Below are 25792 nucleotides of genomic sequence, written 5' to 3' on the forward strand. Positions count from 1 at the left end.
CAGGAAATCAGTCACAAAAGTGGGGGGAAAAGCAAAGAACCACCCCCCAGGAATTCTAGAAGTTCTGTAATTCTAGAAGTTTCTGTAATTTCCAAATGGCCGATAAAATCGTGTCTGTCGGCAGAGGTTGCTGTCCCTCTGCCCCATTGCACCTCGTGTGAGCACTCTCAACCTCTCCCGGCACGGGCCGTGCAGAATCGAATCCCCCCAGCCCAGAGGCTTGGCTCTGCCGGCCACCCTGCACAGCTCTGCAGGCCCGGCGAGGGGTCACCCACCCGTGGCTGCATCCACCCGCAGCCGACACACGGCTGGCAGCCTGACCTGTGTCGCCTGCGTGGGACTGTGGTAGGGGTTTGCGGGTGGGTCGGCGGCTGTGCTCCTGCTACTACTGGGCTTCATTTGTCTGTGGGACGAGGGGGCTGCACCCCAGCCGGGCACTAGCGCTAGGCCAGCTGCGCTCCTGCCCCTGTCCGGGAGCCGCACCCCAGCCCCGTCCGGCACCTCGGCCAGGTGAGTGTGGGCCCAGCGTAGCCCCTAGCCCATCAAGGGCTCGGCCAGGCCGGGCCGGCCCCCGCGGGCCGGTGCGGCGGGGCGCGGGGTTGATGCGGCGGAGGGCGTGCCACTCCCGGCGGATAAAGGCCGGGCGGCGCCGCGCAGAGCGGTTGGGCAGCAGGAGCAGGCACGAGAGCAAGAAAAGGGCCGCTGCTGCGCGCCGCGCTCTGCACTCCCTCCCTCCTTCAAGGCTGCCGGGCGGGGCGCGGGCGGAGCGTAGCGGATCGAGGAGGCGGAGCAGGACTGGCCATGAGCACGCAGGCGCGGGGTCAGGGCGTGCGGAGAGCGGCCGATCCCGACGGAGAGATGCCCGCCACCGAGAAGGACCTGGCGGAGGACGCGCCTTGGAAGCGGATCCAGCAGAATACCTTCACCCGCTGGTGCAACGAGCACCTGCGCTGCGTCAACAAGCGCATCGGTAACCTGCAGCATGACTTGAGCGACGGGCTACGGCTGATCGCTCTGCTGGAGGTGCTTAGCCAGAAGCGCATGTACCGCAAGTACCACCAGCGGCCCACCTTCCGCCAGATGCAGCTGGAGAATGTCTCGGTGGCCCTCGAGTTCCTGGAGCGGGAGAGCATCAAGCTGGTCTCCATCGGTGAGTGTGTCTCTGGCGGGCCGTTTCGTTGTTTTCTCGTTTTATTGTGTGTTTTCCTGTGCTGGACTTTTGCCTGCGGGAACCATGACGGGGCTCAGGGCAGTGGGGGCTGCGGGCTTGGAAGCTGAGGGGCTTCTGCTGCTTCAGTCTTTAAAGAGCTGTGTGTGCCGTGGGGCTGCCCCACAGCCCGGCTGTCGGAGCTGGCAGTGAGCTCCTGTCCTCAGCGTGTTCCTCTTGATCACCACTTCAGAGGTGAAGCTTTGCTTTCAGGTCTTTCCTGAAGAAACCTAGTGCCAGAGCGTGTTCTCTCCCTGTGCAGGCAGTTCCTCCAGGCACTGGCCCTTCCAGCAGCCCGGCAGGAGTATGCGGCAGGACGATGCCACTCTAGCTGGGCGTACCTGGGCTCTGGCAGGGTGCTGGAGTCAGACTCTCGCGGCTGTGTGGAATAGCTGCAGCCGTAGGTGGTATAGGAGAGTGGGGAGACTTTGCTCACCGCAGCCCAGTAGATGATGCCAGTGTTCAGATTAGCATTGATACTTGCTTAAGCACAGTTGCATGTTTTGAATAGAATTGCACTTTTCTTCTCAATCTTTCTACTGCGGTTGGTTAGGGCAGGAAATGTTCAAGGAACCCTGCTAAAGCCCAAGCAATAGGTGCTTTGAGCTGCTGCCACCCAGGCTGGCATGCGATTTGTCTGCCCGCACCATACTGGAGCATGCAGTTTGTTTATAGCTGGTTTGGAGACTGCTGGCATGCACGTCGGATTGCGGATGGTCCCTTAGGAATTCATTCGGTGACCGTTTGGGGAATAGCTCAGGTGTGGCCACAACTTGGTCTGTAAAGCAGTAATTTGAATGCCTGAGAGCTCTCTGGGAAGGAATGTGAATGCCTTTTCTAGCTCTTTGCCAGATAACTATACTGCTTCCTGATGACTCTGGCCTCGATGAATTGCACAGCTGAATTTGGGTGACTGTATCTCTCCTCAGTTGTCTAAAATGCTTGGCCAAGGTAAAAGCTGTTTCTCTTCAAAGGTTTTAACTACAAAAGCAAGAAAATAGAAACTTATCCAGTTTGGGGGAGACCTGGCCCTCTCTGGAAACCTGTAGCTGGGTACCCTCTTCCTCTCTACTAATGTGTAAAAGCAGCTTTGGACAAGTGAGGACTCCGAGTGTCTGATTGTCCTCTCTGGGCAGAACAGCTAATGTACTTGGCAGCTGGGAATGAAGCTGGCACTAATTATTTACTTAGAGATGGATTCCCTTTGCTCTCAGTGGGGTTTGAATTGCAGCTGCTGATTCCTGGGCTGAGCTTTTGCTAACATCAGAGCTCACCTTTCTGTGACAGCTGCTGGACTAGCTCCAACACCAGGCCAGCACTCGCCTCCTATTGTATTGTTTTCCCTAAAAAAATGTTGTTGCTCCAGCTGCCTTCCTATTTGTGGAACTTCCCGAGGGTGGTGGGTTTGGGAGATCAAGGATACTCCAGTCAGGTCTGGTTTTCAGTGACTTCCTTTTTAGAAAAGCTGCTGTGGCTGCACAGCTCCATTACGTGGTTAGGCTGAACTGCAGGGTGTCTGTAATCATTTAAGACATGTCTGTTTGTTTTACAGCTTACTTGCATTGTGTTGGCTATTAGAAAACCAAATAAAATTTAAAAAATCCAAACCCTGAGAAAACTTGAAGCTTTGAGAGAATGGAATGACTATGACTGCTACTGCTTTTGCCATATCCCAGCCTCTGCATGAAGGAGCGTACAGCTCCATCAGTGCTTTGCCACCTGAGCTGGAGCCAAGGAGTGGCACAGGAGCCCTACTGTACAGTCCTGGATGAACCGAGCCTGTTCTGAAAAAAAAAGTTATGAATGCCCTTTCCAAAAAAGACATTCTGAGTGAGCCTTGCAGTGTTCTGCTAGGTTGAAGGGCTGAAGCCCTCAGCACCTGTCCTGCAGGTGAAGTGTCCTTTAGGTTCGCTGCCTGCCCCTGGTGTGTTTTTCACTGCAGGTCCTGAAAAACTTGAGGCTTCCTTTTTGTTTCTACTCTTTAGTCTCTTTTATGTTGTTGAACAAAACCAGGGCCATTGCAGACCCTGGAGCTGAAGTGAAAAAAAGAAACTAGTAAAGGCTCTAGGTGGAAAAGACCAGGTTGGTCTTTAGGGCCTGGGGTGTGTAGGGCCAACTCTGAGCCAAATCAGCTGGGAAAACCTGACAGCTGCGCTTGCTGTACTTCTGGCATTAATAATGCCATCAACCTCTGCTAAGTGGATGCAGTGCCTGTTCCAGTTATTATTTAACTTCCAGGAACTTCCTGGAAGCCATGTGTTATGGCTCAGCTACCGCTGCTGTACTATAACCACATTTTAAAACCTTTCCAGTAGCAAGGTTTTGGCATTCAATGTTTGTCTTTTTGAAATAAGTCTGCCTATACACAGTGTTTGACCACAACCCTTTCTAGATGCACATTAGCAGCCCAACTTCTCCTACTGCTGTTACCCTTTGTTTAGTCCCTGCTCAGAGTCTTTTGCTAGTTTCAGGAAGCTTTTCTTCTAGGCATGAAGTGTCTTTACTTCAATGCAAAATTGACTGCATGTATAAATCTACTGTAGAAAAGGCAATGAAGCACACTGTGATTAGCACCATCCAGCAAAGATGGGAGTGAATGCTCTGCAAAAGATGATTTGGGAGCAGGTGACTACATGGAGCCTTCTGCTCAACATGAGTTGGCTGCTGTGCTGCTCAAGTGTTAACAAGTGTTAAGTCTAGCTTTTTTTCCTTGCCTGCTAGACTGAGATAATTGCAAATTCCTGGGTGCTGAGTGGCATGCTGCATAACAGGCACTGAGAGTAGGATGCCAGGAATGTAGAGCACAAGGGCTTTGCTCTTGGCTGGCGGGGCTGAATCAACACTACGGAATACTTATCAGAGAAGAGAGGGGAGTTGAAGCTAATTTGGCATTGAGCTTGTCCCTAGAAACCCTGGTAACTGGCAATAGGAGTCAGCTGATCTAGCTTAGAAACAGAGGAGTTGGGTGACTGAAGCCTGGCAAATGGTTTTGGGGTGAGATCTGCCAAGTTGCACCCAAGGTTGCAGCTGGCCGGTCCTAGGTTGGTACTCCACTGCTCAGTTCCTGTTGGCAGTGTTCTTATGGCCACTGCTCACCCAGCAGCCTCAGATCACTAGTAGAGGGAGGATAGTTGCCAAGCTGCCTTGTTGAGTAAAACTGCAGACTTGGGCTGCTACAGTCAGATTGAGCAAACTGAAAAATGTGGTTTCTCTGCCAGGCTGCACTTTCACCAGGTAAGTGAGCTGACTTAGCTTGCCTCACAAAGGCAGGATATGAAGTGGCAATGCAAGTAAATGGATGGGCAGTGGCATGTCTGCTGCCATGGCAGTAGGATCCAGTGCTGGCCTTGGCTACAGCTGTGTGATTTGTTTACAGATTTGTCTCTGTGGTGGTCCTGTGTCCTGCTGCAGTGCCTGCAGGGAGTTAAGCTGTTGCAGGAAGGAAGTGGATGAGGATAGTATGGGGCTATAATCGTGGTCTTTTGGTACTTGCCTCATGGAGAGTTTGGTGGTGGCATATCCCAGCTGCAGGACTACTGACTAAACCTAACTTGTGCATTGGGTGGGGTTTTGGTTAATGACCAAGTACTCGATGCACACACTGTGGTCTATAGTGTGCTTAAGGTGAATGTATCAAGATTCTATAAAGTCTGAGGACCTTTTAGAAATCTCATTTTAGGAAAATAGTTGAAAACCACCTTTCTTCCCTCTGCTGCTGATACATTAAAGAATGACAAAGCAAAACCATACATTTCCAGAGGGAAAATTGTAAAACAGTAAATGTGTTGTCCTATAACGCTTAGAGCTAGGTCCTTGAAAATTGAAAAAATAAAATATGTTTTCAACCTGTGTACATTTAAGTGTTCTTCTGCCTCACTCAAAGTTGTATTAACACATCATAAGGAGGTACACTGTCTGCCACTTATCTGTGACTTCCCTGGATGCTGCTTTCTGGAAAATATCCAGTGTGTCTTGGAAACAGATTTCTGCTTTTTGGAAATATGACACTCCTTCCACTTGAAAATAATTTTTGATAGATGGGCAGTGGACCTCTTTGCTGGAGGTGGCTTCAGCTTTGAAAGGTGTTTGGTCTCCTCAGGACCTTCTCTTTCAGTCGTTGGACTGCTGGTCTAATGAAAAAATGCTTTTGCCTTAGCTATGAGTTCCAAGTTACAGGAGACTTTAAGGTAGCTTACACAGACTGTTCTTGCATTCTTTTACATATAAGTGGAAACTTGTAAAGTGATCAAACTTCGGTAAAATTACTTAGCCAGTTAGACTAATGTGCTAAACAGCTTTTTCATTTAAGGCACTGAAGGCTATGCCAGCTATTTAAGATGGACTGAAATCTTAACTGCTCCATATTCTAATGCCATGTCCTGTATTGACTTACATGGGGATATTTAAATCTAAATGGGTTAGGATGACTTTTTTTCTACCCTTAAACTGTAACTTAAGAATGTGGTTAGGCGTGTGTGTGGTCATGCTGCTATATTGCCAGCATTGTTCTGTGTCTGCTTCAAGCAATGAGAAGTAAAACAATGGTCTCTGAATCCCCTAGGCTGCAGATGAATTCTCTTTTCTCTCTGCCCTTCAGAAAAAGACTTTGATGAGCAGCTAGTTTGAGTCCTGAACAAGGGTCTGCTAAGTTTAGACCACTAATGCATATTTAGCAAGCATACCACGGTGAAAGTGTGTTGCTGGTGATGCTGGAGTGAACAGCCTCTACTACTGTGATGTTTACCAGGTCCCTGCCACCAGCATCAGCTGGCCCTGTCTTCTTTTGTTGCCCGGCATGATAGCTCATGAATATGTCACTTGACTCATAAGTCATTACAGTAAAAAAGACACAGAGCTCAGTGAACTGATATTTGGCTCCTTGGTGTGATACCAGTGTGCCTGAAGAGCCTGTCACAGTGGCTCTTGCTTACAAAGCATTGAGTGTGACTCTGGCTGTTGGTGAGATAGCCAGGCTTTCTGTAGACAAACTGTAGGTGCCTGCGGGGTTTTCTTGCTTTTTTTTTGTCCTCTGATGTGGGTCATTTTCTAGAGTACCCACCAATGGGGAGAAGGAGTGCATTATGGTAGTAATGGGTACACATGGTGGGTGGAAGTAGGTGAGGATGGGTAGCTGCAATCAACTTGGATGTGGCAAGAAAAACGAAATCGGATATACCAAGTGTGTCTCTGCCGGAGGAAGGAAATCCTGGTGTAGCTAAATGTTAACTGCTGTGGGAAGACCCAAAATATACATAGAAAAGACTAGGGGAAGGCATCACCTACTCTTGTGTGGAGATCTGACCAGTGTGCTACAGCCTTCACTGCATGGTACTACTTAGCTTGTTGCAGGCTGAATTCCTACTGATGGTCAAAGGTGGTGGTGGAACAGTATGTGTCTTTAGGTGGTGTTTGAAGGAATAAGAGTAGCAGTTTCATGAAAATACTGTGTCTGTGAAACGTGCTAGCTGCTTCCGTATCTTTTATTGATTGCTGTACCTGTCTGTCTGTGTGAGTGGTAAAAGTGGATACTCACCTCTTGCAACCCCCCACCAGGTGGGGTGAGTACAGCTACCCTTGTTCTTCCTGGGAACTTGACGTCGGGTTTGGAGTTGAGTCAAGTGAGATCTGGGGTTCTGTGGAATGGGCTAAGCAAGCTCTGCCTGTTTATTTGGATTTGTGCAATGAAACTCTAGTGAGTTTTCTTTCCCTAGGTTCTGCTGCTGGGAACTTGGCACCAATTTTCTTTCCCCACAAGGCAAAAGTTTGTGTAGTTGCACTGCTGCCTGTTTGCGTTCCTCCTAAGGAAGAACTAGTGCTCTGTAATCTAATAGGGAGGACTTTCTTCTAGGTCATCATTAGGAAATAATTCCCAGTTCTGTACTGAAAAGCCTTGCAGTAAGTGTATCTTAACCACATGGTTCTCTGGGCTCTGATGTGGTCTCTAACCTGTCAGCCTCCCTTGGCTCTCTGTCCCTCCTGGAACTAACTTTGAATTTTGAACATGCCTATATAGTATCTGGTACATCACACTGAGGATTGGATCTGCTGTAGTGGGCTTTGGGTTCATCTAATGGATTGCAAATCCTTGTGTAAGCACTATTCTGCTGTAACCAGTTGAAGTCTCAACATCCATAGTGAGATGTGTGCAGTGTCTAGTTCCTACTGTGCTTGTACATGGCAACTGGGATACAACCACTGCAAGAATAAACTGGATTTTTTGTGCTAGTGAAAATAAGCTAGGCCACTTCAAACAGCAGCCAAATGAAGCTTTGCTCAAGTTCCTGAGGAAGCAAGGGTTGCCTGGCACATCCTCTCTTGTGGTGAGTAAGGCAGCAGACACTGTCCTGGGCTGCCTGGGAGTGGGCAGAGGGTGGAGTAGCTGAATCCTGTCTCCCGTGGTGTGATGGGTTGAAGTTGTTTGAACCTCCTGCTGATGATATTGTGCTTGAAAGAAAACAGCCATGTCTCCCTGAGGGGTTTAAGAATGCCTGCACAAACAGCTGCACTGTCTGGTTACTAGTGGGATGCTTCCTCTGAGTCAGGTGATGGCCCTTTGCTGTTCCTTACAACCTGGAGAAGTAGGCAACTAAACTAATGGGAAGGAACCAGTAAATACAGAAGGCAGTCTCTTACTTTAAAGAATAAATTCAGCAGATACTTCAGAGTTAATTTGTCTGGGTCACTGAAATACAGCAAATTTTTCTGATCAGACTGGTGAGTTGGTAGTGGCAGAGCTTTGACCATCCAGGCTGTGGCTTTTCTTGCAAAGCAACAAGCTGTTTTCATCTAACAGCAGCAGCAGGTTGCATGAACTCTCCTGCCAATGTTACCCAGTAACAGCACAAAAATGACTGTGGGCTACAATGACATCATGGGCTGTTGTCCCTTCTCCCTTGCTTCAGGCCATGCTGTAAATCATGATGCATTTATTTGTCAGAGCATTGAATTACTCCAGCATGAGCTGGCCAGGCTGTGTGGCAGCACAGTTCCCAAATGATGGGTCTTCTGCGGGTGAGGTGGGCACAGACTGCCCTGCTGACACTCAGCCTGCCTGCTGAGAGGGGCAAATTGGGCAATGCCTGCAGCACATCCCACTGTCACATCGCTGTGATCGGTTCTGGCATGGTGTGGGTGCTGCGCTGAACAGAGAGCCGCCCTCTGCTTTCCTCATGCTGCTGGAGTGGCTCTTGCTGGCTCCTGCTTGCCTGGGTGGGGTGCAGGCATTTGCAACACTGGCTACAGCCCTGTGCATGGCTGCTCTGCTGCAGAGCAGCAGCTGAAGGCACTGGAGACAACTGCTATCCTATAGCTGGTGTGCTGCCACCTGTCTCTATTGAGTACAGAAGGCATGGAAGTAACAACATGACTCTCAGCGTAGAGCAAAAATGAGAGCCATCTTTATTTTCTAAATTCTCTTTTTATACAGTACTTTGGTACAATTCATATGATTGGTTGTTAGAGCCTACACGTACGCATCCTTGCCAGTAAACAAGTTGGAAAAAACACTACCTGCTGACGGTTTTTCACTTCTCGAGGATTGTTATGGTTCTTCTTTTATTCTTCTCAGGCCACTTTCTCAGGCCTGTGTGAAGGTATTATGTGGATGATTTCACACAGACACCACTGCTGCTTGATGTCTACAATTCAGACCATTGTCGGTATCCACAGCCACCCACTTTTTGTGCTGAAATCTGTGTGATGAGCTCTGGGCTGAGCTGTTATATGCTGCTCTGAAATGCCAACTCCTATCCTTTGCATTAGTGTTGTGAGCATGTCTGGTCCTGGGGGCTGCCCCAACCTGACCTGGGAGTAGGAAGCTGGTGACTGCTCTCCTCTGCAGCTCACAGCCAACAGCAATTTCAGGCTACCCTGTATGCTTGTGGCTACCTACTGGTTTTTATTATTCTGTGGCCTCTCTTGTAAGGAGACAATGTATTCTGTATTTCTGAGCCTATATTAAAATGCACTATCATAGTTGGTGGGCCCAAAATGAGTAACTAGTGAGCTATGTTGTGTGTATGTTTGCGGGCCCTGCAGCAAAAGGCACAGCGTATAGAACTGTGCTAAGCAAACACCCATGATATGTGCATTTGAGGGCTATTCAAACACAGAAGAGGAAATACTGTTCCCTTTGGCTAGATACTAACTTGCTCTATCTGTGTTTCCTTTAATTGGTGTAATTAAATGGTTTACATTCCCTTTTCTCACAATAACCTTGCAGTAATAGGTGCAGCAGTTTTAGTGGACTTTTGCATAGGCAAATACTGGCAAGCCAGGTCTTGGAACTAGTTTAAGTCTGAGTGCTAAGACACTGATGGGTACATCCTGGAGGTGAGCTTTGCCTTTGCGCAGATCCTCCCTTTTTTATAAGGTGAGTGGTAGGAACACGTTTCCCTGGTCTCAGACTACAGGAGCAAAGAGCCTGATCTGGGGTATATGTGCAGGGTCCTGCATTTGTCTTAAATGCATCTTCCACACTGGGAACTGACAGTATAATAAATACACTTTTTATCCATCATGGTGTGAGACACAAATCTTGGATTTATCTCTCTGTTTTTGATCTTTGCTACAGAACAGGAAATGCTGGCTTGGTAAACAAAATTGGTGTCTAGCTTGCACCTTAATGTTGTGTCACCATCACAGCTAGACAGTCAGTTTCTGTAGGGTTTCTCTGCAAAACTAGAAGTAATTCTGCTTGTCGGTCTCCCAAACAAGCTGAAGTCTAGGCATCTTTGAGCCTCCTTCAGCAGCTGGATGTTCCTGAAGGGCTGCTGTTTGCTGATGTCAGTAGCTGTTGCTGATGTCAGTTGCAGTGACTCTCTGAGCCGTTGTCACTTGCTCAGACATGGCTTGTTATTAAATTCCCTAGTGAGGGACAAGTTGGTGTCCGAGCAGACTTAAAATACCATCTGTAGGAAGACTTGGGATGTTAATCGTGTTGTTTCAGCTTTGTTCCAACTGTCGATTACCACTGTGGTTGCATGCAAATATCCTATAGCTCATGTAACCACTAGAACAAGATCAATGATCTAATTAAAAGTCGAATAGAAACAGCTTTAGTTGTCTCTGGGGATTATTTCTTTTGGCAATTCTTCTAGCCATGTAGTAAAAATGCAGCTATGAAGAAGCAGAGAATCTAGGCTGGTGACTGCCAGGAAAATTTGTGGTGACACTTGAAAGGGCAGTGACTTCTGGTGCCACAGCCTGAGCTCACCAGTGCTGGACTGTGCTACTGTCAGAAGTCAGGACAAAGACATGGATACTTTTAGAGTGGGAGTACAGTAGGACCTCTATAGTGGTGCCACCTTAATGCTATCAGCACTATGTGGTTATGTGTTCCTGTGCTATTTAGTGCTGAATTATGTAAATTCCATGGTATTAACATAGGATGCAGCATATCTACTGAACAACTGAACAGTGACATTGAACGTGGGTGGCCAAAGGGAGGAAGGTAACTTGCCACAGCCCAATACAGCTGCTTTGGAGAAGACCCTAGCTTGCAGAGGTTGCTGCATGTTGATAAAACAGCTCCTGTACCAATAGTACTTCTCTAGCCTAATCTGAGTGCTGAGCAGGAGCAGGGATTTCTAGCTCAATCAGGGTGCCAATGACCGAGTGAGTTGTCTACTTGGTGAGAGGCCACAAAGTCAGGTGACCTGGGAGTGCCTGCAGATCCCCAAGCTGCAGTGTGCCCTGGGGCTCCCCAGAGCCATGCAGAAGCAGGTGCAGCTCCCACGTGGCCAGTTATGTTTTTTGCATCCAAAAAACATAGAAGAGCCTGAAACAGTCTTCTAGTGGTCCAGGTTCTCTACAAAAACATGAGTGAAGTAACACTGATTGCATTCAGCTCACAGCCACTGTACAGTGGGGTGGCTCAGCACTGCCCTTGATACTGTCACACTGGATGATCTATGGCTGCTCAAGGAGCATTGCTGAGCATGCTAATGACTTGCAGACATCTGCAGTTACAGGGATAGAAGCATATGCTACTCCTGGACAAGGGTATTGCAAAGACCTTGTCCCAGAGAATTAACTGCACTGCCATTGGAATTCTAACTGGAGTATATCCCAGTCTACTGCTTTCTGGAGAGAGGCAGTTTGGAGCTACTCTGCAAGGGTCATCTCATGGAGAAGGTTTGCTTTGCTATGAAAGTACTGTGAGATGGAAACTTGAGCGAGGAGCTGCTAGTTCAGGCCCTGTAAAAATGTCTGGGATTTCCTGGGTGGAATGCTTTGCTGAATGACTCTTGACTCAAACAGGGAAGCCCTCAAGTTAGTGGCATAAAGCCCTACTTCAACACTTCATATTTTGCTGTTGTTTTATAGCCTAGCTCTGAGTTCGGTGTTTGAGTAAAGAAATATTTCCTCTAGATAAATATAGATAAATAACTGAAGAGAACTATGTCCCTTTGAAAGGTTTTAATTGCAAAGAGAAAAAAATTAGCTGCTTCACATATAGTGCTGTAGCTATTGGTTGAAAGCACTGCCTAAGGCAGAGGAAGTTCAAATATTTAAGTTAACCAGCTTTATTACTTAAACACAGGCTTTAACAAGGCTGCAGAATATTTCTTACTTTACCTGTAAGAGAAGTAACTCAGACTTCTGAAGCAGTACCTGGTTAGCGAGAGTATTTAAGCTCAAATGTAGAAACTGAAAGAAGCAGCCCAGACTTCCTCTGGGAGTAAGATAAACACCTATGGGGCTCTTGTGTGTGGATGGAGGTACTAATATGCCAGTAAACATTTTTCATGGTGAAATGGAGGAATTGCTAAAAATGGACATCATCTAACCTGGTAGGTATCTGGAAGAAGTATGGGAGATCAGGCAGAGCAGCATAGCTTGTGAAGTTGCTGCAACTATTCCAGCTTTGGAAAAATTCCCCCTAGAGCCAGTGCTCTACATTTTTAGTGTTGTGTTAAAAATGTGAAATACAATAGGCTTGCAAATGTGAATAATGTGAGACTGCAGATTAAAAATGGGATCTTGCAGCTGGTGAGGATTTGGTAATTGCCTGCACCCTTCTTGGTCAGCATGCGTGTGATGAAGTGCTGTCCCTGAAGATTAGGGAGAGACCTGCAAGCTTGTGAAGTCTGGAAACATTTGTGTGAAGCCTTTAGTTGAAGGGTTTGAAGTCCAGCCTCTGGAGAGGAAAGGTAGTAAACCCCTGAGCACTGGCTAGTTTGGAGACTGTTAGCAGCCAGAGACTGTTACAGCTGAGCAGCTCCTGACTAAGTTGGGTTAGGCTGATGGTGTCAAATGAGCATATCTGCCTCAGCATTTTGCTAGGAGAGTGTGAGGATGGCCCCTGAGCAGAGCCCTGGCATGGCGCAGGAGGGCAGCTCTGAGGCCTGGGGCTGGCGAGCCCATAGCAGCTGGGGTGAGATGGGGACTTGGACTATTCAGGGCCATGCAAAACCCTCACATTTGAAGCAAAGCTTTTATGTGCAGGGAGTGAGTTTGAGTGGGAGGTGGGAGCTATATGGTTTGCATGAGTGGATGTTACACAGCTGGGACTAATGTGTGCTCAAGCTATACCATTAATCTCAGATGGTCCTCTTTCAGGCGCTTGGAGACCACTTGTGCAGACTCTGCCTCTGCAGATTCAGCACCATGTTCCCAGTTGTGAAAGCTCCTCTCAAAACAAATCTGTCTGATAGTGGGTGCTACAGTTGGATGAATTACCTGGGCCTCAAGCCAAGCATCTCTTCCTTATGTTAGCGGCTTGTAGCTGAAACTGTATAAACACAGCGCTCTTGTGGGGGGGTGTTAAACACACAGAGCTCACATCAACATGGTGCAGGGGAGAGTCTTGTGTGATGTGCAGATGGAAGTGTGTTTACGGCTGTGTTGCACAAGCTTACAAAACTCTGTTCAAGCTTCACTGTTTCCCCAGAAAGAGTGGAGAGCATTTTTCCTTCAAGATGCAGCACACAATGTTTTTTACTTAAGAAGTGGCCTTCCAGGAAGAAAGCAACCCCATTCCTTCTTGGAGAGGGCTAGTCATGGTTTCCCGTGGAGGGAGAGGATAGCTGTCTATATGTGAAAGTTCATGGGGAATTAAATCCAGCTGGCTTACAGACAGAAGCCTGAAGACATCTTCATAATGGTCATGGAAACGCAGCAGTGCCTTCCAGGCCATGCATGTGTTTGTAGTGACCGTGTCCTGCACATCCTTGCTTAGCATGCAGCTGCAAGAAAGCAGCCTGGCTCTGTCACTCCCTCCTGCTTGACACTTACATGGCAATGCTGTGGTGATGGCTGGAGCTTGAAGACAGGATGAGGGCTCATTTTGGGTGTTTCATATCATCACAGCAGTGCTTACAGGCGGTGGCCTGATGAGACAGTTCTGGTGTTGGAGTGTGTGGGTGTTGAGCTACTTCTTGTGCTGTATATTTCTGTTGAATGAGTACTATGTCTGAATGTCAAAATGAACTGATAAAATTCAGATTTGGAGGGTAACTCCAAAGTGCCTGTTCCAATCTGTACTGAAGGTACAATTGCATGTCATAGTTTAAGCCTAGCCAGCAACTCAGGCCCACACAGCTGCTCGCTCACTTCCCTGTGGTGGGATGGGGGAGAGGATTGGAAGAGTAAGAGTGGGAAAACTTGTGTGACAGTTTAATAAACAAGACAAAACAAGGCATTTATTCACAACTTCCTATGGGCAGGAAGGTGTTCAGCCATCTGTCACATGTAATGGTTACTGGGGAAGACAGGTGATATCACTCCAAATATCCCCCCCGCTTTCTTCTAGTTTTGTGCTGAGCATGGCACCATACAGTATGCAGTATCCCTTGAGTCACTGAGGATCTGCTGTCCCCTCTCAATTTCTTGTGCATCCCCAGCCCACTCACGGGAAACTGTTGGGGTGGGGTGAGAGGCAGAAAATGCCTTGATTCTGTGTAAACACTGCTCAGCAGTAACAAAAACATCCTTGTGTTATCAGCATGGTTTTCAGCACACATCCAAAACCCAGCCCCATTCCAGCAACTATGAAGAAAATTCACTCTGTTGCAGCCAAACTGAGCAGAGCATGTTAGAGTATCATTACCTTTCCTGTTGCTTCTCAGGGAAATGGTTGGACAGAGATGGCTGGAATAACTGTCATTAAGCTACAGAGTAGCATGGCACCTGGGCTTATATGCTTTGAAATAAAGCCTGCACAGAGCAGTGCTGTTAGACGCTCAGAATCGGATGATAAAAACTGAGACAAACCACAAATCTCTTGCAAAGCTAAAGTAACTGGCAGGTTACTTTCTGATGTGTTACTAACCCTAGACCACAAAATGTGCTCCAATCCTCAGTACTTTGGAGCTGCAGTGCAGAGTGGATTTGGGTTGAGCTGTGCAGGGCTGCATGAATGGGGATTTCCTTTGAACAGCCCTGTGCACAGTGAACCACAGTCAGTGTAGCAATTCTGGTTTCAAGTGGAAAAATTGAATCTTGCTGTATGTTGTGGCCAAGGATTTCCCCAAACAATAATCACTTCTGATAATTTCAGATGTGTTGGGTTTGGCTTCACAAGTCCATCCCTTGCAGCTTTTGTGCCTGGCATCTGCTGCACAGGAGATGTTAGGCAGCCCTATCTGAATAGGCTCATTTATCTTGGCAAAACTTTACATGCTGTTTCATATAACTACCTTGATCTCTTCACCGTGTGAATAAACACGTTGTTAGTAGCACAGAGATCACTTTGGTGCCTGGAAAGCTCTGCATTATTAGTTGCTTCTTTGGTCTTGCTGAGGCATCTTTTTTTTGTAGCCCTGTCTCTTGCAATTCTTTTATTGCCAATGCCTGAGATGCTGGAGGGTGGACCTTTTTGTTGTCCCCTGTACTGAAGATTGGTAATACTCATTCACTAATACGAGATACAGCACAGTGCTAACAGCTTGTCAACTAATGCCTCTCTGCCAGCCCCTGGGAGGTCTTTGCATGAACTAGACAGGTTTTTGACCTTGATGAGACCTGATGTAACCTGCAAGATTTAGGATTACCTTAATCCTACAGAGGTGGCTACAGCACTCTTAGGCTTCAGAGACAATTTGTAGCTTTGTTGTGTCACTTGGCAGTATTCTGACACTAGAGTTGTTTTTTTCAGTTCAGCCTTTCTGATTAAGGCTTGGCTTTCTGGTTGTGTATGCACAAATTGTGTTGTGTGGACATGCGTTTTTTTGTTTGCACATGTGAATGAAACAACCTTGAGTTGATCAAACTCTTAGGTAGATGTTTCTTGTGAGGTATAGACGATTATACATTAAAAACTAAAATTTTACTGTTTTGCTTAAATTGAAACTCGTTTTGTGTGAATTCACTAGAGATGTTGCTGACTTAGGTGTAGCTATCTGCTCTGATGGGAAGCTGAAGCCTTCCTGTGCCATGGCAGTAAAGGAAATGACTCCTGGGTAGTGCAGACCTGGCATAGGGTCATACCTTTTTCTCTCCTGTCTCATGACTGGAGGAGGGAGGTGTAGTTTTTGTCATGTTACTTGGTTTCAAAAGTTGAGCCAGTTGTTTCTCAGCAGAGTGTGACAAAGGCAGGAGGATGCCTTCTTCCCCCTCCCTCCATCATTTAACAGAAATCAAATTCTGGTGTGTTCACTCCCCACTGCAGGGACATTCCTTCTCAAGTTATTCCTGGATGATTAATTAGCACTTGGGTGCCTTGTGTTGTGCTGTCCCCATGGCTTCATGGAGCTTCCCTCTCACCCGCCTCTGAACCTGGGGCTTCTGGTTGTGAGTGTCTGTGTGGGTGCTACCCTGAAGCCGTTCTCTACAGCCCCATCCTATGCTGCCAAGTGCTGTACAGGGGCTTTCCCAATCCACCTGGTGTCTGTGAGGTTGATGCAGTCAGTCTTGGCATGCTGTCAGCTATGTTGTCCTGGAGGAGGGGGTGCTGTTGAGTCGACCTGAGTCTAAAGGGAAGCAGAACTGTCCCATGCTGGCTTGGGCTCCCTTTGCATAGTGAAGCATGAAGGCTGGCTGCTCTGCCGCCCAGCTTCCACTCATTCTTCCCTGCAAACATGGATCTTTGCCATCAAAGGGGTTGAATGTCACCTGCTGGTTCGGTGGTGGTGCAGAATGCCTGCACTGTCTGTCCCTAGCATAGGCATGTGGGAGCAGCAGTGTCCCAGCCACTCCTGGGACCAGTAGCAGCACTGAGGGGTGTTGGGATGAGCTCAGCAGCAGGGAATGTGCTTTACTGGTGCAGGGGCTGTGCTCACAGGGCTCATTGTGGGGTGGTTTTGGCAGTGATGCTGTGGGCAGCGTCTTGCTGTGGCAGGCCCAGAGCCTATTGTGCAGCTGGCCATGTATGGGGCGGGAGCTGCAGGTGAGGCAGAGGGGTTCCAGGATTGGGGGAACCCCCTTCTAATGCCTCCTGTCCCTCGATTGCCAGGTGCTTGGCTGTACCAGTTCTCGAGACAAGCCAGGGTTTTGGGGTCAGTGTGGTGCTGGCGCCCTGTCCCACCAGGCTGGCTAGGGGCTTGCTGGCTGTGGACAAAGCAGCACTCATGGCAACTTGCTGCTTTACAAAGGCTGAACATTCTGATGGCTTCCTTTCTTCCCCCCCGCCTCAAAAAGATCTCAGATAATGAGCACAGCATTCCTGTATGCTGTTCAGCTGGGTATCTGTGCTGTAGTCCTGCAGCTGTGAGTGGGGACTTGCTTGGCAAGGGAGCAGCCAGGTCTGAAATAGTCACTGTGAATGGCAGATGTTACTGTTCTGTATTGTATCCCTGCTCACTGTTAATCCCATCCCAGCAGCATGCCAGCAGTGAAGAGCCCTCCTGATGCTTACAGACAATATTCACAACAAGGGTTGGATGTGCACTAACACCTGTCCGCGGCTTTTCTTGGATGTAAGAGTAATGTGTTTACCTTCTCATATCCTAACTTCAGATATGGCACTTAAGGCACTAGAAACCTAGGTGTGTTCAGACTGAAAGTATTAAGGAATTTGATCATAAGCCGCCCGCAGTTTGACTTTTTTCCCCAACCACCTTAACAATTCCTAATCTTGAAATTCTTGACTTATCCTTCAAGCCCCCTTGGGTGATTTCAGTTTCTCTTGGAGAAGCTGGGTTGGTTGCTGTTGCTTTTATGCTGCTGGTTTAAACTTGCTTTGTGTTATGCCTTTCTCTTCTGGATGTGAGATGTGAGTGGTCTCTGGGTACCTACTAAGAAGCTGGGCAGAACTATTTTAATCTGTTTTGCTCCTGAGAGCTCCACTGGTTTGATTATTTGTGTTCTTTACTGTATTAAAAGTCTGTGTGATATTTTTTCTTGCCAAAGCTATACTAAAATAACTGGATTTGAACTTATTTTTTCAGTTGCCAGCTCCACTTCATGCGATCCTTTTTAGAGGCCCAACATGCACAAATAGGCAGTACAGGATGGTGGATGCAAGAGTGGCCTGAAGTTCTCTGACATAATTGGTTTCAAATCCAGTTGAAGTAAACACTATTTTAATAGTTGAAAACCCCCTGAAGTGTAATGTTTAATATCTCAAATATGAAGATTTGTCTCACAAAGGAATCTTACTACTTTTTTTTTTTTTGATAACCAGTCACCCTGATAAGCCTAGAAGAAAATGGTTTCCATCCCTTGCAAAAAAATAAAACCCCATATTCTTTTCCATCCTCCTGCCCATGCCCAGATCACAACTCAGTTACTGTTCTTACAACCCTCCAGTGAAAAGTCATTCCTTCTCTGGAAATTCTACCTTGTAAAAAGCTAAGTGGATCTCTGAGTGTACATGGTGTATCACTTAGACTTCCTTAAGAGACACTTCCTCAGGTGGTGAAATCCCTGAGGCTCATCAGTAAAGCTGAGGAGTGGCTGTGCCTTGGCAGGATGTGGGGAGCTCAGCTAGAAGCCAGTGAGCTGAAAGCCCAGAGAGACTCAGGTAAGCTGGATGCTGAGGATCAGTTGTCCTGGAGGTCACAGCACTGCCTGCAAATGCTGCTGAGAAGCAGAGATGCAGTGGGAATGGAGAATGTCAGAGTCAGAGGCTGGCAGGTCACAGCTAGGTATCCACAAAACCAGCCTGAGTTCAACCAGCTCTGTGCGATAGGCACAGCCAGTGCTTCCGTGGGGTGAGTGGACACAAGCGTTGTGCTGACCCTGAGGAGCTGGGATGTGGACCTGGGCTTAGCGGACACTGGAGGAAATGGTTGCAGTATGTTCTCAAAGCACAGAGGAACCCCTGTAATTGATTTAAAGACATATTATCTCTACAGAGGGTGTTGCTAATATCTTTAGCAGGCACTGTAAGCCTGTGAACACATACTGTATGATTCAGCAAAGAACTTCCTTGGGCAGCTTGCTCAGGTGCATCTGTATACTTCTGTTTGGCATGCAGCTCTGCTCAGTGTGGTGTTTTCTCTGTTCCAGAAGATTAAGCCCTAATCGTTGCTTAATTTTTCTGTCCCATAGCTGCTATAGCTATTTAACAATAGGTGAGAATAATTAGAGGTGGGGAAATACTCAGACACTTAAAAGACACTAAGATCTAGAATTCCTACAGTCTCTTCATAACTGATCCATAACTTAGATGAACTTTGTGTATGCTGTACAAAATTCCTTCCATGCCTGGAAATAAGGAGTAAGGGCTGTTGGTGAGACTTCTCCTTTGTTTGTATTGAGAACCATGGATTTGGTTTCTCCCTACATATAAGGCATAAAACAAAAGTTTATATGGAAGACATTAAAAAATGATGAGGAGTATGACTTTTTGGAAAAGGTGGATGCAAAGATGTTTGCAACAGTGCTGGCTGTGGTTTAACTTCTCCGTGTGAAAATCAACAGCAAGGCTGTGTGAGATAGTGAACAAGCTGTGTTAATTGCAGCCTCAACCATGAAACTATTAAAAAAAATAAAATTCACTACTCAAAAGTTTCTTTTTCAGTCCTTCATTTGTTTTGCAATACTTCCACAGTCTGTATGATTAGCTTGATTTACTAAGGAAGCTGTCTGCTTCAGTAGCTTGTTTCCACTAATTGTCCAGCAGAGAATGACTTGCAGCTCTGCTATAGGGCAGAGTTTAAGGAACATTGCCACAGTTTGGGTATGCTTAACCTGAATGCAGAGCAGACTTGCACATGAGCAGAACATACTAGTCACAAAGTTGTTTATAATGCCTTTTTTTTTTTAAATTGTAGCATTATAGACCTAATAAAGGCCATATAGTTCAAGCCACATGTTCCAAGTAGAATTTAGGGATTTCTACTGGAGTAGATAAATATGTGAGCTTCAAATCAGTGCCAGGTTTCAATGCTGGCAATGGCTCCTGGGGCAGCTGTAAGCACAAATGCAGAGGACCAAGCATTGGCAGTTTTCTACTTGTTCGGTTGGGTTGGTGAGACTGTGCCTTCTGATCACCCTGATTGGGGACCCCGGCTAGCAGGCACAGCAGTCAGCTGGGGACACACCTCAGTGCCCTGGGGTACCGAGGGGCGGCTATGGGCGTTACCCCATGCACAGGAAGGCTGTCGTCAGGAGAAAGCAAAAGCTGAAAGAGGACTCTGCACAGTGGTATCAATTCAGGTCTTTATTGGTGACTCCAGGGAGCCCCTAGACCCAGGAAATACAGACTGTGCAGAGAGGCTCTGACACATGGCTCAGAGCCAACAGCCCCTCTTACAGGGAGGAGGATACAAGAAGGGGAACCACTCATCAGCCAGTGGGAGAAGGCTGGGGAGAGAACAGGGTACATAACAGACAACAAGGGTAACCACTGAGGGTAGATTAGGGAAGGGATCCTTCCTTTCCAGCCTATCACTTGACCCCCTTCTTAGAGCCTTCTAGAATAAGGGAAGTATATACACCAAGTGATGGACAAGGGATCAGGGAGGGGGTATGAGGATTGACATATAAAGGGGTTGGTGCAAACTCTTAATGATTACATCATAGAAAGGAAAAAATCTTAACAAGCCAGAACAAATACAAACAAACCACAACAGGCTGGGAAATTTCTTGTGGCCCAAGCCATAAAAATAGCAGACATTTATCTCAAAATCGTCATGTTGCTGGCTCAGACTAGTTACACTGCTAGCTGAAGCCCTGGTACTTTGACATCTTTAGTTTTGCTTTGAGGACTGTGATTTCAACAGTCCAAGTGTAACCTATTGTATTAGTATTTTAGTATAGAGCAACAGTTATAAATCAGTTTGAGCAGTTGAAAATTGGTTCCTTTTCAGGATTGAGACCAGTGGTATGTACTGATGGCCTATGGAATTGCCATAATCCATTTTTCGGGCTGGTTGCCACTTAGTTAACAGGGTAATAAAAGTGGAAGAATTACAATCTAGACTCAGAGGTGTGATGGGGGAAGCAAGTGAGTTGTGGTTCAGCCTGTTTTCCTCTTCACCCTATTAGACAGCCACTTAATAGCTGACTAGGAAGCAGGATACTTCTACATAAAACTTAATGATGAAGGCTATATATAGGTGCTTGCTTATTCAATACTATTTTTGATTCTGTAGAACAGCTTAAGTTTGGCTGGCAGGTTTTCCCCAGCAGTCAGCATGTACATCATATCGAGATGCACCCTGCCAGCAGGACTGCAGCAGTGGGCTGACAGCAGCCCTTCCCTGCAGACAGCTCCTGCCTGCCTGCAGCTGAACAAGGGCTGTGTCTTGCTGATAGCTGCTGCTATTTTGTTGATGCTGGGTTGTCATCTGGTACTTCTAGAGGAGGAAAGCAGCTGGAGGTGGAGAGTTGAAATTAAAATGCATGTTGGACAGTGTAGGTGGGAAGGAAGATTTGTGTTAAATCTGAACTTGAGCGTTTCTGTGGCTTTTGCATCTTGCTGGTTCAGGACAGCATGTCTAGCCATAAGAACTTGCAGACTGTCTGAAAGTGGTCACCTTACAGCATTCAAAGTTTTGGAGTCCACAGTAAGCGTGTCAGGAGAACTTGCATATCACACCCACAAAATTCTTAGTTCTAATAATAACAAAAAAACACAAAACCCACCAAAAACAGCACAAAATCCTCTTTCCAAACTCTTCATCCACTGGCTCTTCTAGATGGCATCTCTAAAGTTGCCTGTTTCCAGTTGAACTTAAGTCCTCCAAAGTACCGGTGTGAAGCAAGAGTGAGAGCCTGTGGTGTGGGTTCCTGCTTCTTACCTGGGCTTCCCATAAAAATGTGCCCTTTAAAAGTAGAAGTGCGGTGGCTGTCAGCAGATATGAGTCAGCTGTGCAGGGACTTTGATCTCCAAAGCACACATCTTCTACTGGGAACCAGGGAACATTGCTCTCTGACACACCTGTAAGGGCATTGCAGATGTTAACATAAGCACTGTGACATGAATAAAGTAAATAAAACAGATGACCATGCTTTCTCCAAGAAAGGTTACATTAAAGCTATCTACAAGGATACTGTAAAGAGTTGATTCAACCCTGCTAAATGATCTTGGTAGATGAGATCCAGTAGCTCGCTTCCTCCAAGCCACAGGGAAGGCAGGGACCACTGGTTGTCCCCTGGATGGAGAGGGCTCCTTTAACCTGTGGAAATGGGGCTGGTGCTATGGAGTAAACATGCTCTTGCAACTGAAAGCAGGCAATTTGTTCCCGTCCACCCAACTCATTGAAGTTGAAAGTCAAGTGCACTGGGGGTGATGGAGATGAATTGTCAAGGGGTTGGGCTGTTTCGTTCAGAGCAACTGACCACAAGTGTGCATCTCTATGTTGTAAATTTACTATGACCTCCAGCGGAGCAATTGAGAAATGTGACTTTAAAGGCTCTGTAAAGTGTTGATTGTGTGAGTAATAAGTATGCCTAAAAGTAATTTTTATCGTAGGGAAGCAGTAGTGGAAATCTGCTGTTTATGTAATCTGTTTTCCAGCCTGAGATGGCCAGGAAGTGTCTTGAAGCAGACCAGGGAATGGAGGGAATTCAGTGGCAAGCCAGCTGAGCTGGGTTACAAGCAGGGCCTGCAGTAATGATTGTTGGTGCTTAGGTGTCCTTCGAATATATTATTTTTCCAACACCATGGCAGTATTACACTGACAGTGTGCACTCAGAGCTGGTGGGGGATGCTTGCAAATTTGGTTGTACCAAGAGTATTCTCAGGGCTCCCTGTACAGGACCTGAATGGATGCATGTCTTCCTGGTTGCCCCTTTCATCTTAAAGCCCAAGATGCACTGAATATTTTTAGTCAATGAAAAAGGCAGCAGTAAAGCAGAGGCTCTTCTGGCAAGGCTGAGTGCTCATTTGGACCTGAGTTTTACAGGAGTGCATGGAAGATAAGCCTGCTATGAGCAGGACTTTGGTCTTCTTTTGAGCGTGGAGGGCTCTTTTATATAGCGATTGAGATTGTAAGCCAGTGCTGGGAGTGGGGTGCGTGTGAGAAGGGCATGCGGGCAGCTCTGCTGGTGTTGATAAGGTCTCCTGTCCTGCCCAGGAGTTCTTCTTCTCTACTTCCCACCCCAAATGAAAGCAGACAAGCCCTCCTCTTTAGCTTGGAAAAAATTACATCATGAGATCCCTATGCCTGTCAGGAAGCTGGGAGGCTGTGAGAGCATGCTAATTTGCTAACAAAGTGCAGTTGTGGCAATGGCACCAGCCCCAGAGAGGAAGAACTGTCCTGTTCCTGTGATGACCTTCTCCTGTTGTCAGGGCATCAGCCCTGTGCCCAGCCTCTCTGGATGACACTGGTGAAATGGGATATTCTTGCTCTTGTTGTCAAGCCTGTACAGGCTGTTTTTCCGCAGGTCAAGGACCACAGCCCAGCTGTGCCTTTGGAGGGGGCAGTGGGGTGCTGAGGGAAGCTTTGAAGACACAGCTGGTTGCTGCAGTAACCACAGTGCAACAACATATATACATTATTTATGTGCTATATGTATAAAATGAGCCATTCTTTATCTCAAGTAATTTGTGTGTAGCATTGTACTCAAGGTGGCTCTGTCCTGCTGGCATTCCTCCCTGGAAACGCTGGATAACTTCTTGAAATGAGCTTGCTTGTAGCATACTAGATCATTGCTGTGTCCCTCTAGTAAAAATGCTCATGTCGATATAAATCTGAAACTGAAGCTTGGAGGCATTTCTGAAGCAGAGATGAGTTGGCCATTGGTGTGCTCCAGCACCACACTGTGACCTGGTGGTTGTGCCATGGGGGTGGGATGAAGGAGCTGCTGGCACAGAGGGAGGGAAAGCACTGACCAGTTTGCAGGTCGGCTGGAAAGAGGGCAGAAACAGGTAACAGTAGGGCCTGTTTAGTTGTTGCTAGGAGACCCACTGCTTATTTGATATAGACTTTTACCTTGGAACCTGTAATTAAACCCCAGTAGGGCTTAATGACCCCATAGCTAACTACTGTGTACCTTGGACTGGACGTGCAATCAGCAGCCAGTAATCAAGTGGCAGACATGTATCGTAATCCTGTAAGATCAGTCAAAACTGGTGTTAAAAAATCCCATACAAGTAAAATCTGGGTAGAAACCAGATTCAGAAAGTCTGAATGCTATTCAAGGTCTGAAGTTACAGTATTATCTGTTTAGGACATACTGCTCTATTGCGAAACCATGTAAATATTAACCGCTTTGCCTGAGCATTCAGTTAAAGGATGATTACTGTTCTTGGTCACGATTCTGTATAACCACTTGTTTTGAAAATAAGTAGATCTTTTTGCATTGATAAGATGGTGCTGGATTGCTGCTGTGGTCTCTACAGCTTAAGAGGAACAGGTAAGGCATGCCCAGTGCGTGTTGGGCACCTTGGAGGATTTTGGCTGCTAACACTCTGAATATGAAGAATGCAAACCAGTTACAGAACACTTTTACTTTGCTAGCTAGGACTCTGTAAGATTCTTGTACAATAATTCTGGTGGCATGAAAGGGAGTTTATACAGCTGTAATTGTCTTTACTCCAGCGTCTGCTGCAGGAGCAGAAGGAGAGGAGACAAAACCTTCCAGGTCACTTGTAACTTCTGTTGACTGAAAAGGGATTTCTGTAACAGTTTGCACTTGAAATGGAGGAAAGAACCAAAAGAAGTGCTGTGCTGTGATGTTCTGTTGTGAATAAGAGGAATTGTCAGCGTGAGAGCATCCTGAAACATTGCAGAACTCTGGTTTGGGTGAGCTTGAAAAAGCTGGAGCTGTTAGCAGTGTAATTCAACCTGAGTAACAATTACAAGCTCAAAGGGAGGGAGGGCATTCAATCTGTGACTCATTAAAGCTGAAGTAACTTGCATGAGAATTTGCAGAGCTGTAGTGGTCACTTCCCAAGGCCAAACTGATGCAGAAATGCATCCTGCCCCTGCAGGATTGCTTACAAAAATGTAATCCTGATAACCCAGCAGCCTTAAACTTAGCTCCATAGTGTGTCTTAAACCAGAACAGCAGCATGGCCACTCTGGTGATAAATTTTTCTTAAGCTGGAGCATGATATAGAAAAGCCAAAGCTGGCTCTTCTGTTTTGTAGCTCTGAATTTGTAGTGTGAAGGGATGATGTCTTGTGTGATGGTGCAAAGGATTGTCCATGGACCTCCACTGCCCACTTTGCTGATCATACACAGGTCTTGATATATCCAGACCAATTCCAAACTCTGCATTTGCTTGTCTTCACTACATAGCAGCACTTTATTTTCTTCCCTAACATTTTTAAGGTAAATGATTGATGTGTGTGGGAGACATGTCTCTGTATATAAATGCTATTACCTAAACGATACTTTTATCTATGCCCTGAAGTGTATTGTGCCTATTGGGATGCTGGTTTTGTGACCCTCATCACATGCTGTTTGGCCTTTTCCATAAAATACAAATGCCATTACAAAATACCAGGTAATACTTTCCAAATCAAAATACCTGAGATCTTAAACTGCCACTTCTCCTCAGCTGAGATCATAAAGCTGAGGGGCATAAAGCTGGAGAGCACCGAGTCCTTCGACTCCTCTGTTTTCATCCTGTCTAATTCTTCCTGTGAGGAATGGTGTCTCTACCTGAACAAATGCCTATAGTGGCCTGGATCAGTTTTCTTGTCCTTGATTACCTGTGCTTGAGTGCAGGCACACTGTTTTAAAAACACACTTCTTTTCTTTAGAATGGCAAATAATCAGTTCCATGTCTTTTGTCTCCCAGATAGTAAAGCCATAGTTGATGGAAACCTGAAGCTGATCCTTGGCCTGATATGGACCCTTATCCTCCACTACTCCATTTCTATGCCAGTGTGGGAGGATGAAGGTGATGATGATGCAAAAAAGCAGACCCCTAAGCAGAGGCTGCTGGGCTGGATCCAGAACAAAATTCCTTACTTGCCAATCACAAACTTCAATCAGAACTGGCAGGATGGCAAAGCACTGGGTGCTCTTGTGGACAGCTGTGCTCCAGGTAAGTCCTTTGTTTTGATGGCTAGTGTTTTCCTTGCTTGTTGTCCTTGTGGCTGCTCTTCCTGTTGGGGGGAGGTTTTCACTACTGAGCTTGAGACTGGAATGAGGCTTTCAAGAAAACCATGAGAGTCCACAGAGACTAGCTGCAGGAAGCAGCAAGTTGTAAACTTCTTGGCCAAGAGAAATTCTGGCCTGTAGCAGAATATGTGATTGCATTATGGGAGGCGCCACATCTAAGCTTTGTACTGGGTGCGAG

At 46.6% G+C, this 25792-nt stretch overlaps 1 protein-coding gene across 3 annotated transcripts in view; it reads left to right on the forward strand.

Moving 5' to 3' along the window:
* Nucleotides 1–669: 669 nt before the first annotated feature.
* Nucleotides 670–25792, forward strand: part of FLNB (filamin B) — a 72157-nt gene continuing 47034 nt past the window's right edge. For all 3 annotated transcript variants that reach the window (XM_063411872.1, XM_063411874.1, XM_063411873.1), the window contains exons 1-2: nt 670–1150; nt 25289–25537. In XM_063411872.1, coding sequence (XP_063267942.1) covers nt 802–1150; nt 25289–25537 — 598 coding nt within the window. In that variant the 5' untranslated portion in view covers nt 670–801. The remainder of the gene's footprint in view (nt 1151–25288; nt 25538–25792) is intronic.

Source organism: Prinia subflava, chromosome 14 (assembly GCF_021018805.1).
Source record: "Prinia subflava isolate CZ2003 ecotype Zambia chromosome 14, Cam_Psub_1.2, whole genome shotgun sequence".
Lineage (NCBI taxonomy): Eukaryota > Metazoa > Chordata > Aves > Passeriformes > Cisticolidae > Prinia > Prinia subflava.